At 37.4% G+C, this 14718-nt stretch overlaps 1 protein-coding gene across 1 annotated transcript in view; it reads left to right on the plus strand.

Annotated features, from left to right (window-relative positions):
• The window catches only part of thoc2 (THO complex 2), a 101751-nt gene that overhangs the window by 18465 nt on the left and 68568 nt on the right, over nt 1-14718 (plus strand). The window contains exons 9-14 of the mRNA XM_051649426.1: nt 962-1054; nt 3313-3462; nt 6607-6779; nt 7355-7550; nt 8323-8361; nt 11186-11316. Coding sequence (XP_051505386.1) covers nt 962-1054; nt 3313-3462; nt 6607-6779; nt 7355-7550; nt 8323-8361; nt 11186-11316 — 782 coding nt within the window. The remainder of the gene's footprint in view (nt 1-961; nt 1055-3312; nt 3463-6606; nt 6780-7354; nt 7551-8322; nt 8362-11185; nt 11317-14718) is intronic.

A 14718-nucleotide genomic window follows, 5' to 3' on the forward strand; every position in this document is an offset into this window, starting at 1 on the left:
TCCGCTGGCCGGCGCAATATCGCGTTAAGCCGACTGAATCGCGCAAGTTTCACTCTGCGGTGCCCCAGAGCTCTGGCTCTATTTCTGGAACATGGCGATGTGTGCTGTGGCGGTTCACGCGAAAGCACGCTTAATTTGCCCCGCACAGATTTTCATGTAAGTTATGAGAGATGTATTTATTGCTGATAAGGCTCTGAACATGAGATGAATACATTTAAATGTTCTTTGGCTACAGCCACCCACCAAAGTGTCTAGTATGGGTGACGGAGTTATCCGCTGCTGCCGATTTCTACCCGTATTTGGTGGTTGGGCTTGTGTTAATGTCAAGCCCTGGCTACAGATGTGAATGATACCTCAAATTATGCAGCTTGTTAGGAGAGGTTTGCTGTTCATTTTCCTAAGCAGTAAGATTCAAAATGGGTGATAAAATCCTATAAACTTGCATTGAAGGAAAGTGTCAAGTTGAATTTTCCGTTATAACTGTTTCGAGTGAACACAAGTAGAATCCAATGTGATGAAATATAAAAAGTCATCGTTTGCACATGGTGAACATTTTTTGAAACATTAACTTTTAGTCCAGTAGTTCAGTTTTAAAGTGCACATGAAATAAAAATTTACCCTATTTTCTTTAAGACGTGTCGCTTTTCCTGTTGTGTATGATTCATCAGTGTTAATATCCTAAAGAGAAAAATGTTTGTCCTTGCAATCTTTCACAAAAATGTTATAACTTGCTATGCCTCAGAAATACTTTCATTTTATTTATTTTCAACCCCACCTAATCGTTTGTTATATACAGACCACTTTTCACGATCAAATAAGTTTCTGATGGCTAAAATCAAGTCCCACCCTACTTAATTTTTCCTTGCATATCCTGATTCACTCATATGTTAAGCTGTGAAAGTAAAGCGACAGTGAATGATGTTTCCTGTTGAATTTAAAAGGTGTTCTGTTTTCTCTTCAGGAACCTAATGGAGAAACGCCATCCTCTCTGTACCACATCGCTGCAGCTCTTCTTCAACACAACCTCATAGCTCTTGAAGACCTCTATGTTCATGTGAGTGGAATGTCACTCCGCCATAAAAGGCAGTGAAATCTACACTTTTGGTCTGTGTACATGTTTACACCTCTATCTGTGCTCTTGTGGGAGATGCACATGCTTTAATGAGCCTTTTCTCACTGTAGAATAGCAGCGTCCTCCTTCACTGGCTCAAGATGAATGATTTAATATCCCAGCAGGGAGCGGAACATCTTTTGAACTGACTTATGCAGAACACGAGCCAAACTTGACAAAGGACCTTAGTGAGGATGATTCCTCCAATTAAAACCAGATACATCTGATGCATATTACTGTCATATATGGAATGAACTGATATTTGGAGGGCACTTAATGATGCTCTTGAATATCTTAACCTTGCCACTGAAAATGAGTCTTCATCTCTTGCTAAAAGTTTGAACAGGCCATCTGTGTCAACTAAATGGAAGATGTAATAATATTTAAGATATGGCAGATTAGCATCTATATGTGTTGAGATCGGACCTTTTATCACATAATACGATAGCAGTTGCCTTTTGATGGCCCCTTTAAGTGGCTTTGCTGAATGCCATAGAAAATCCACATTTATTTATGCAAATGCAGTTTGATCCCATTCAGATGTGGTATTAAGACGTATCTGTGCTTTTTATGTTGGCATGAGTGGATATTGATGTGCAAATGTAAATAGCAAAGGTCATTTTGGCACTTTTACCATTTAAGCAACAAAATACAACAGTACCTGCTTGATTAAAACAGAATTGCAAGTTCAAAATTTGCTGAAGGGCTTTGTCCTTCTTTTTGATACTAAAAGTAAAGTGATGTTGCAAAACATTGAGGAGAAATAGGGGGAAATATGTTTTGTACACAGTACAGGCTAGATTCAAACCTGCCTCTCCCACATGTGTTTGGAACATGTGTACAAACCACTAGGTCACAGCTTCAAGATGAAAATCTTATGGTAGGGAAGTTTTGAACTAATGTTAATTCCATAATGTTATAAAATGGCAACAAAACCAGACTATAGTTTCTAGGGATGCACCGATTCAAAATATGTGCTGAGACGATACCGATAGTTTGGTTCTACTGTTTGATGCTACCTCTTTTCAAATTACACAACTTTCAAAGAAATTAAAATAACGTTTATCTCTATATGTCTGTACTGTATGTCGTCCATGTTTCAGAGTAACTGGTTTCAGTTATATACAAAACACAAAAAGCACATTATTAACTAACAGGTTTAAATGTGTGACATAATCAGGATACTCTCCAGTAAACTACAAGCAGGGTTGGGAGGGTTACTTTTGAAATGTATTCCACTACAGATTACAGAATACATGCTGTAAAATGTAATTTGTAACATTCCGTTAGATATTCTAAATACTTTGGATTACTTCTTCAGCACTGGTAGATTTTTTCACTTGTTTTGACTATAAAAACTCTGCCAGTACAGTAAGACAAAATACACATGTTAAAAATACATTCTCTGAAAAACCTAAATATCTTAAGCAGTGTTGTTTCTAAAACAAGATAAATCAAATTGATCTTGTTTTAAGGATTTTTAGATATTTTTACAGGAAAACAATACAAAAATTATTATCAAGAATATGATTTTTGCCCTAATATCAAAGGTCTTACTAGAAAAAAAGAAATTATGATCCAACGTGAATTTTCTTGATAAAAAAATATTATCGTGCCTGGTAACGTGCATGTAAAATGGCTAGAAATAGCATTTTATCTTATCGTAAAGCTGACAATTTACACAAGGTTTATTTCTATTTCTTCTGCTCCAAACTTACTTCAAACTTACTTCTCTGTCTGCTCGTATGAATGAAACACATCATAAGAAAGTGTTTCACCGCTGTTCAAATGCACTTTGGATCACATCATTTATATGTATAAATGTTTTCCATCTGAAAGGACTAAATATTAAATGAAACAAATGACAATAAAATGCAAAGTAATCTCTTCAGTAATCTAAATACTTTTCGAATGTAACTGTATTCTAATGATTTAAATTGTAACTGTAGTGGAATACAGTTACTTATATTTTGTATTTTAAATACGTAATCCCATTACATGTATTCCGTTACTCCCCAACCCTGTCTACAGATCGCATGTGTAAAAACCCCCATTCTGTTTTTTTTTTCTGGACAAAATTAGCCTAGTTTTGTCTGAAAACCTTTGAAGTTGTGTTCTCAAGCCGTCATGTTTTGGGATGTGGAAAATGTGGAAAGGAGATTAAATGGACAAACTGGGTTAACTCGAGCCCTGTGTTACAGCTTCTCCCTTTGGATTCCAACATTGTGGAAGAGAACAAGAGAGAGATCCTGGAGGCCAAACAGATCGCCCGCAAACTCACCATGGTTGTCGTCCCCTCCGAAAAGACAGAAGACAAGGAGAAAGAGAAGGAAGAGGAAAAGAACGAGAAGGTGACTTGTCACTTTTATGCTGTTATTTAACCTCCTGAGACCCAAGCATGACTGCTGTGTGCATTTTCCATTTCCAGGAAATGGAAAATGCACACAACTAGTAGCCCTTAATAAACATGCAAAAAAAAAAATGTATCTCCATATATGAAATTTTAAATAATATCAAGCTATTGAAATTGAGATTTTTGTTTATCAAATTGTTTGTTTCCAGGACTGTTCGTTATTCATGTTTTTGAGACGTTACAGACATTACATCTGAATTAGCATATATAATTCTGATTCAAAGTAATGGCATCATCCAATCACTGCCAACCATGTTAAAATAAAATTAGACGCATTATAAATTCTGAATCTATGTACTGATTATCATTGTCCCATGTCTGCCAAACATGTTGAGTTGTCCAAACAATTTTTTTTTAACAAGAACAAGTGTACATACATCTACATGCTCAGGTATACATTCTCACCTACGTGTACTTATCGGTCGTACATATTTAACTCATACACGCATACATGCACTGGCAGCCAAAAGTTTGGAATAATGGACAGATTTCGCTGTTTGGAAGGAAATTAGTACTTTAATTCACCAAAGTGACATTCAACTGATGTAAAAAAACAGCACCATCACTATTTGAAAAAAGTCATTTTTGATCAAATCTAGACAGGCCCCATTTCCAGCAGCCATCACTCCAACACCTTATCCTTGAGTAATCATGCTAAATTGCTAATTTGGTTCTAGAAAATCACTTGCCATTATATCAAACACAGTTGAAAGCTATTTGGTTCATTAAATTAAGCTTAACATTAACTTTGTTTTTGAGTTGCCACAGTATGCTATAAACTGGCTTATCTTAAGGTCAATATTAGGTCAAAAATGGTAAAAAAGAAACTGCTTTTTCTAGAAATTAAAGTGAAGAGAAGACTCGGGTGCAGGCCTTATGGGAAGAATTGCAAAGAAAAAGCCACTTTTGAAACAGAAAAACAAAAAGAAAAGGTTAGAGTGGACAAAGAAACACAGACATTGGACAACAGATAATTGGAAAAGAGTGTTATGGATCTTAACCCCATTAAGCTTTTGTGGGATCAGCTAGACTGTAAGGTGCGTGAGAAGTGCCCGACAAGACAGTCACATCTATGGCAAGTGCTACAGGAAGTGTGGGGTGAAATGTCACCTGAGTATCTGGACAAACTGACAACTAGAATAACAAGGATCTGCAAAGCTGTCATTGCTGCACATGGAGGATTTTTTGATGAGAACTCTTTGTAGTTTAAGAAGTTCTGAACATTTGTTTCATATTGTAATAGTAATTTTTCACGTTATTAATGTCCTGACTATAAATTGTGTTCAGTTGGATGCCACTTTGATGAATAAAAGTACCAATTTCTTTCCATAAGAGCAAAATCTGTACATTATTCCAAACTTTTGGCCGCCAGTGTATGTATATACATGTACACACAGTTCTTTCATAGTTTTAACCTGAAACTCAAATTTTGACTGGATGTTAGGAGTGAATGCACTTAGCGGCATAGAAAGCTGTAGGATGTGCCCTTGCTTCTTTGCTCCCTATTTATTGAATGACTTAACCTCCAGTGTGCTGTTGGTCTGTCTGCACTGGTCTCAGAACATTTCGAAATGCACCTTATTTACATCCTAACTCCATATAAAGCCTATGAAAGCAACATTTTTCAGCTTTTTGATGAACCCATTGATTCTCAATGTGATAATGCACAGAAAAAATAGGATTTCTTAGGAAAAAATGTGCTGAAGTACACATTTGTGTGCATTGTGTTTAGCGTGGTGTTTCGCGATAAATCGCTCAAATTAAAAAATAGCATATCGGATGAAACTAGAGATTCTAATCTTTTGACTCACAGGTTTCAATGTAAAAACTTAATGAGGTTTCTTACCAAATGTAGTTTTTTCTTGGCATTTCTCCCAAAGGCAAACTCCGCTGTGATGGGCACCATGTTGTTTTGTCATATGATTTCGTACATTGAAAGTTTAATCTTTACTGACAGCACAGAGTCTTTTGAGCTGACATCAGTCGGTTTAAATTATGTGTTATGAATAGCAAAGCCAATATACAACGTCCATGCATGTGAATGCAGTGTCACACGATGTTAGGGAATATTCTGTTAATTTCAGCTTAAAAAACAAGTGTCATTTTTGCATCACTAATGTCACCAAATGGAATTGGAAAAATTACCATCTTCAAACTAGGTATCCTATGGACATTAAATATATGTACTATCAGTGAAAGATCTAAAAAATTGCTTTATCTTGTCATTCATCTCTCTGGCTGTCATCTGTCATGGGTTTGTTTGAGTAAGTGATGCTTAAAGAGGTGAACTCATGTTTGAGTGTGCTCACATGTTCTGTACAGATCTTCATCACACATCAGAGAGACCATCAGCATGCTTTTTAAACACCTCTGACATAAACACAGTCTCACTCTGAGGCCCATCCCTGCACGGCCTATGAGTATTACATTATATATCTGGGACAGTAATGGCTCATGAAATCATTTTGACTTGCTCCCATAACCGAACCAGAACCATGTGGATTCCCTGTGTCTGCCTCTCAGGTCTGTGTATGGCGGGGTTTGAACAGATTGGGATTTTTACCTCACTGGAATTGATTTAAATTAACGGCAGCAAAATTTGAGAGGGTGACAACAGCAATATATGATGCCATTTGTTAGGAGTAATAATTACATTATATCCACTAAATATCATTATTCATTATTCTGACCATTACAGTTGCCAACCAATATAACAATCAAAGATCACCCTTTGAATTTGGTGCATTAATAGGTAGTTCAATTGATGCGCAGTCACAGAGGTATTTATAAAGTCTATTTTACAACAGCAATCAGAATTTAGATTCTAAACTATCTGTTATATAATGCAGGTTTTGCAGTGTTTGTTGTGGTTAATTAGTGTAACTCTTGTTTATAAGAAGTTAGAAACACATATGCTTATTAGTGTGTTTGTTGTCATCTGTCTGTGAAGATAAGAATCCCCTCAGACTCTCACTCTCTAATTCCTCGCCAGAAGAGATAATGAACGGAAGAGCATGTAACGATGCCGTATGTGAAGGTGTGTCCTCCACTCCTCTAATCTGTGTCTCCTCTCTTATGTCAGCCTCCTGATAACCAGAAGCTGGGGCTGCTGGAGGCTCTGCTGAGGATCGGTGACTGGCAGCACGCTCAGAGCATCATGGATCAGATGCCAGCTTTCTACGCCACCTCCCATAAGGCCATCGCCATCGTACTGTGCCAACTGCTCCACCTCACTGTGGAGCCGCTTTACCGCAGGTAAACTGCAGATGAGGAGCGTATTCGGAAAGCTTTTTTGAAAACTGATTATTTTTGCAATTCCATTAGGTGTCGGTAGTGTTGTACAAATTCCATACTTCAGCTTCAAGCTGGCAAATAGGATATAGTATTTTAACACTGAGAAAATTACATCACCTTTAAACATAGGTTTCAGTGGTATTGGTCATGGTTAGGGGTTTGCTCAAATAAGCATAAGTATTAAACTTCAGCACATAACATGTCCCGCACCTTTTGAGCTACAGACACGAATGATACCTCAAATACTGCAGTTTGTTGTGAGGTGTGCTGTTACTTTTCCAAGCAAGCTATTGCTACTTTTTCAAGCTAGCTTGGCCATCGTTTTTACTCTGAGGATGTAGTAGAGATAAGCAAGCATTACATAAACATGCTTCCATAAGCAATCACGACAGAGTCCACAAGAGACATGCTCTGAACTGTATTGTCAGGTTCAGAATAGATCCAGTGTACATGTGAAATGAAGGATCTTGAGATCAGACAACAGTTCTGTATGACTGAGCTGTGTGTTGAGCTCTTTGAACTTCCTGTGTTGAAAGGGCTGGAGTTCCCAAAGGTGCCAAAGGTTGTTTGATGACACCTCTGCGGAGCAAACAGGCACCGAAGCCAGCCGAGCGTTTTGATGACCTCTCCAGAGATGTCTTCACCATGCTGTGCTACCTGGGCCCTCATCTGTCACATGACCCAGTCTTGTTTGCTAAGATTGTGCGATTGGGGAAGAGTTTCATGAAAGAGGTAAAGACTGGCACTTGGACTGCATGATACAACTAAAAACAATTTCAATATTTTTCAGCCCATCAAAGATAAGAAAATATAGTAAAAATATATGTAAGAACTCTTGGTGTAAAAATGTATAAAACATGCCTTGAACATCATACTAAATTAGCACACAGAAGAATGCCATTTGATTTAGAAATGATTCATATCTTGTATAAATTTATATATGTTACAAGTGTCTGTCTGTTATTTTGTAAGAATAGCACAATAATAAAAATAGATCATCACAGTATTTGCAATGTTTGAGCAACACAATCAGCTCAAATACAGTATATTGTAAATATTCAATATAATACCTGGACCTAACTAGATATCAGTGTACTGGGCACTAAATGTCCATACCTTTTCCCTTCCATTGGACGTCTGTGCTGTGAATAATGTGAAAATAATTCAGTACGTCTTCATGATGTATAAAAATGTTTGTTTTGACAGCCAGATGGATTGATGTACTTCCAGTTTTTTTGTAATGCTGTCACATACTTGTGGAGTATAATTAATCCTTTAATTGTCATCTGTATCAGTTATGTAGATAATTGTTCTTGTTTGGTGTATTTTATTAGACAGATTATAATATTGTGTTGCAGAGCTTGTTGGTCATTGATATCATGGCTGTATTGGCTCTTTAGGTCTTTATGATGTAACCTGTAAGCTCTGCAGTCTCACTTTATTGTGTGGCTGTTAACCTGTATTGATCTGCTTCTCTCTCTCTCCCCCTCCCTCTCTATCACAGTACCAAAGTGAAAGCAGGCAAGACACAAAGGACAAAATGGTGAGTCATGGAAAAGCCGAGGAAAGTTAGTTTTACCTATCTTGAGTGGTTTGGAAATAGGCCTGGGATATGTGGCTACAAAAATTGTATCTCAATATTTTTTAGCCTGTTAAGTATTCCATAGATATCTTGATAATTAGGCATTTGCTCTGAAATGGCTCAAAAGTGAGTTTTTGTTAAAATCAGAGGAACCATCTTTTCATCCAAACAGCCATTGTAGCCAAGTAAATTCAATATTCTAAAGGCATTATAGGTGCTGTAAGTAATTTCAGCCATTCTACTTCCATGAGACTGAGCCGTTGGATTAACCATGCCCCCTTTTTGCAAAACCCGAACTCCAGAAATATCAAATATACTTTATTGAGAGCAGAAATGCTTGTTAAAAACAACAGCAGCAAAATTGCGCCCTCAACTGTCAACTGTTATGAACAACATGGCATAAAAATGCATTATGTCTCAATAATTTGCTGCAACTACAGTACTATGAGAACGTGCAAAATGATTGACAGGCAGTAAGCGTCATTGTCCACGGTCCACAGACACATTTTTGTTTGCTGTTTTCAGAGTCTAGAGCTGTCACAGAGACTGGTAAGATATCTTACAACACTTATTTCAGTAAAGTCTTTCAAGGAGTAGGACAATTTTTTGTATACCTTTCCATGAAAAAATTGCTTACAGCACCTTTAAGTAAAAATCTATTTACAAATAATGAAGGCATGTTTCTCACAGTTTTTCACTATGTGAACAAAAGCTTGATGAATCGAACAACCATTGCAACAATCCTTATAAACTGGAAATTCCATGAGGAAGCCAATGGTAAATTAGTCTTCCAGTTTTGCCTACAAATTGATGTCCTGAATAAATGGCTTTAACATTTAATAGAGCCGGGCAAAAAGTTTCATTTAAACAATCGCGATATTGATTTTTTATTATTTATTTTTTTATCGCCTTTTCTCCCAATTTGGGATGCCCAATTCCCACTACTTAGTAAGTCCTCATGGTGATGCGGTTACTCACCTCAATCTGGGTGGCGGAGGACAAGTCTCAGTTGCCTCGGCTTCTGAAACTGTCAATCCGCGCATTTTATCACATGGCTCGTTGTGCGTGACACCGCAGAGAGCCACAACACGTGGACTCTCATGCTGCTCTGCGATCCACACACAACTTACCACGCGCCCTATTGAGAGCAAGAACCACTAATCGTGACCACGAGGAGGTTACCCCATGTGACTCTACCCTCCCTAGCAACCGGGCCAATTCGGTTGCTTAGGAGACCTGGCTAGAGTCATTCAGGGGGTGGTAATCAGCGTCAATACTCCCTGAGCTTCCCAGGCCCCCCTCCGATATCGATTCTTAAAATCCCAAAATCTATCTTTTACTCTATGTGCAACCTTGTACAATGTTAGTAAATCACTCACATTTTCTACAGAATTTAGGGCTATGGGACTTAAAATGTATGATAAGTCACTGGCTGGTAAATTTTTATTTTATTTTACTTGCCAGTGATTGAGAAGTATAGCTAAGAAGTTTAGCCCCAAGATCTATTCACTGCCTGTTGAGATTAAAAGTTTGTTTTTACTATACCTTTGTAATGCGTGTCCAAAGAAGAGATCCACACAATCCATTTGTCATTGAATAATGTCTCTTTTGAGATCCTTTCTGTTCTTTATAGTCAGTTTTTGCTCTAAAACAACAACAAAAACAAACATTTAATTCTAATCACGCTTAGCACAGATGCGGTAAAGAAGCCATGCGACTCCATTATCGTTAAGGTACGTTCAACTGAAACACTGCAAGATGCTGCCAATATTCTTACAAATTATGCGTGTGTGTGTGTGTGTGTGTGTGTGTGTGTGTGTGTGTATATATATATATATAATGCAATTTCAAGACAAAGTGATTTGGACATTTTTAAACATAAAACATTTGACCAATTATGAATAAAATTGTTAAAATTAATATTTTTTTTTTAATGTACCAAGTTAGAAGGTCCCCTTATAATTAACTGCTTTAGTTGAAAATTTCTTTCATATGTAAGCAAAATGGACGACATAGCTGAAATATACCCAAATGAATCTGAATCGAACCGGGAAATCTGTATTAATACTAGGGATGCACCAATCCGATACCTTGGATCGGAATTGTCTCGTCCAAATCCGATACTGTAAGTCATAGTTGTTACCGTCAAGCTAAAAAAATGACATAAAAGAAGCAAAAAAGCACCTTTAAAGTAGTCCATATGATTCATGCATTTTATTTAAATTCTCTTGAAGACATACAGTATATAGCTTTGTGTACCACAAAAGGCTTCATATCATAAATAAGTATATAGTCTACATGTGCAGTGCGTTTCACTAAAATTAGTGCTGCTCTGGCGTCACACACATAGCATGCGCAGGGCTGCTGATTTACTCTGAGATTAATGTGCACAGTTTTTTATTATTATTACTGAGAGTTCAGGTGTCTGAATCGGATCGGGAGAGAAAATTGGTATCGTGCATCCATAATCAATACTTAGCCCTAACATGTAAATGTAATAATTTTATATTATGTTATTGTATGTTTCTGACCAAATGAGCTTCTTTTTTTTTAATATCGCATTCAAGTTCTAAAATTTAATTTGCAACATTTGAGGCATTTGTCAGCAAGAGATCATACCAATTAACTTTTAACTCTCATAATTGAAATAATGCTGTAATGAATGACGTAAAACTGAAGATTGTAGATTGTAAGCATCTCTCCTGCAGTGCAGCTGTGTTTGAGTCTTAAGACCTGATTGTATAGAGTGTATGAAGTCATGGATATCTGTCTGTCTCTTTGTCAGGACACTCTGTTGAGCTGTTTTCTAAGTATTGCTGATCAGGTGCTGTTGCCATCTCTCTCGCTCATGGAGTGCAATGCCTGCATGTCAGAGGAGATCTGGGGCTTCTTCAAACTCTTCCCGTATCAGTACAGGTACTGTCAGCTCATCAGAGACTCATATGAACACACGCACACGATCAAAAACTAATGGTTTGTAGGGAGCTGCAACCCTCGACTTAATAGTAACACATAAAATTTAATTTCTCTCCCAGTTTCTCACATTTGGGCATATTTATGTTTGAAGAAAGCCAAACAACGCTTTTAACCCTCAATATCTTGTAGTAAGCTGTTAAACATAGTAGGGGATGTGTAATATGAGCTGTTGCATCATAGTAGCCATTACATCAATTGATTGTGTATGCTCTAGGGGTGTGATGATACACTTAGCTCACGAGATGAGACGATACAGGATACTGGGTTCACAAGAACGAGACGATATTTTAACTATATACACTACTGGTCAAAAGTTTTGAAACACTTACTCATTCTTTATTATAATTGTTTTTTTTCACATTTTAGAATAATAGTAAAGTCATCAAAACTATGGAATAACATAAATGGAATTATGTTGTGACTAACAAAATCCAAAATAAATCAAAACTGTGTTATATTTTAGCATCTTCAAAGTAGTCACCCTTTGCCTAGAATTTGCAGACATGTACTCTTGACATTTTCTCAACCAACTTCTTGAGATATCACCCTGGGATGCTTTTTAAACAGTATTGAAGGAGTTCCCATCTATGTTGGGCACTTATTGGCCGCTTTTCTTTATTATTTGGTCCAAGTCATCAATTTCAAAAACTTGTTTTTTTTTAATTACATTTTAGTTTTACAATGAAATTAATTAATATGGTGAAACAAATATATTTTTGTCTACAAAACTAATTTCAAACATTTAAGTATACGCCTTCAGATCAAAAGATTTTTAAGATCATGAGAAACATTTCAGTCAAGTGTTTCGAAACGTTTGACCGGTAGTGTATATGACTGGAAAAATAGTCTTTTATTCGACTGAAAGTCACAAAATGCAAAACAATGCAGGTGCATTTTGAAATATTTTAACTAATCATCTTGTAATGAATGTCACTTCAGTTCTACTTTCTGAGTATGAATTATCATATGCAGTAAAAGACAGAACAATATGCAAGCACTGTAAAAGGTTTTGCCACAAAATCAACTGACTGGCTTCTCTCCTGTATGATTTCACATGAGTCTCTTCAGACCTGGTTGATTTTAGTTGAGAGCTGCGGTGGTTCTGTAGGTGTCTTTGCATAGTGCTTGTGTTAGCCGTGGTGTACGGTGCTATTTTCTTACAGTGCTTACATATTGGCTATGCCTCGTTTGGAAGGCTGTGTCCTCCGGAGGTCGCATTTGTCGGTCGCATACGTCATCGAGGCTGTCTCGTTTCATTTTTTATTTTATTTTTTATTTATTTTTTTATTGGGAATGCAAAAAAGGTTAACAATTGTATAAATGTACAGGTGCATCTCAATAAATTAGAATGTCGTGGAAAAGTTCATTTATTTCAGTAATTCAACTCAAATTGTGAAACTCGTGTATTAAATAAATTCAATGCACTCAGACTGAAGTAGTTTAAGTCTTTGGTTCTTTTAATTGTGATGATTTTGGCTCACATTTAACAAAAACCCACCAATTCACTATCTCAAAAAATTAGAATACATCATAAGACCAATAAAAAAAAAAACATTTTTAGTGAATTGTTGGCCTTCTGGAAAGTATGTTCATTTACTGTATATGTACTCAATACTTGGTAGGGGCTCCTTTTGCTTTAATTACTGCCTCAATTCAGCGTGGCATGGAGGTGATCAGTTTGTGGCACTGCTGAGGTGGTATGGAAGCCCAGGTTTCTTTGACAGTGGCCTTCAGCTCATCTGCATTTTTTGGTCTCTTGTTTCTCATTTTCCTCTTGACAATACCCCATAGATTCTCTATGGGGTTCAGGTCTGGTGAGTTTGCTGGCCAGTCAAGCACACCAACACCATGGTCATTTAACCAACTTTTGGTGCTTTTGGCAGTGTGGCCAGGTGCCAAATCCTGCTGGAAAATGAAATCAGCATCTTTAAAAAGCTGGTCAGCAGAAGGAAGCATGAAGTGCTCCAAAATTTCTTGGTAAACGGGTGCAGTGACTTTGCTTTTCAAAAAACACAATGGACCAACACCAGCAGATGACATTGCACCCAAATCATCACAGACTGTGGAAACTTAACACTGGACTTCAAGCAACTTGGGCTATGAGCTTCTCCACCCTTCCTCCAGACTCTAGGACCTTGGTTTCCAAATGAAATACAAAACTTGCTCTCATCTGAAAAGAGGACTTTGGAACACTGGGCAACAGTCCAGTTCTTCTTCTCCTTAGCCCAGGTAAGACGCCTCTGACATTGTCTGTGGTTCAGGAGTGGCTTAACAAGAGGAATACGACAACTGTAGCCAAATTCCTTGACATGTCTGTGTGTGGTGGCTCTTGATGCCTTGACCCCAGCCTCAGTCCATTCCTTGTGAAGTTCACCCAAATTCTTGAATCGATTTTGCTTGACAATCCTCATGAGGCTGCGGTTCTCTCGGTTGGTTGTGCATCTTTTTCTTCCACACTTTTTCCTTCCACTCAACTTTCTGTTAACATGCTTGGATACAGCACTCTGTGAACAGCCAGCTTCTTTGGCAATGAATGTTTGTGGCTTACCCTCATTGTGAAGGGTGTCAATGATTGTCTTCTGGACAACTGTCAGATCAGCAGTCTTCCCCATGATTGTGTAGCCTAGTGAACCAAACTGAGAGACCATTTTGAAGGCTCAGGAAACCTTTGCAGGTGTTTTGAGTTGATTAGCTGATTGGCATGTCACCATATTCTAATTTTTTGAGATAGTGAATTGGTGGGTTTTTGTTAAATGTGAGCCAAAATCATCACAATTAAAAGAACCAAAGACTTAAACTACTTCAGTCTGTGTGCATTGAATTTATTTAATACACGAGTTTCACAATTTGAGTTGAATTACTGAAATAAATGAACTTTTCCACGACATTCTAATTCTAACACCTATAAGTGCATATACATAAAAGGCAATGACAATAGATACAAAATATGAAAAAGACAAAAAAAAAAAAACAATGAAATAAGACAGCCTCGGTGACGTATGCGGCCGATAAATGCGACCTCCGGAGGACGCAGCCTTCCAAACGAGACACAGCCTTTGTTCATGTCTTGTCTGTCACTCTGTTGCTGTTTATTGTTTCCACCTGGTACCTAAAATGCTAAACTTTTAATGATTTAAAAGTGGCGGGGGCATCTTCTATGCAAATTTTACCCTCACACTCCTTCATGCTGATATCGTGAGACAGCTTTTCACCTCAATGAGAAATATCGTCACGTTTTAATATCGCGAGATCTCGTCACACTCCTAGTATGCTCGTATACCAGCTGAACATGACGCTGTTTACGACTGCCTACATTCTATATTCGCTATTCCCTCAATACGT

Source organism: Myxocyprinus asiaticus, chromosome 22, assembly GCF_019703515.2.
Source record: "Myxocyprinus asiaticus isolate MX2 ecotype Aquarium Trade chromosome 22, UBuf_Myxa_2, whole genome shotgun sequence".
NCBI classification, from domain to species: domain Eukaryota; kingdom Metazoa; phylum Chordata; class Actinopteri; order Cypriniformes; family Catostomidae; genus Myxocyprinus; species Myxocyprinus asiaticus.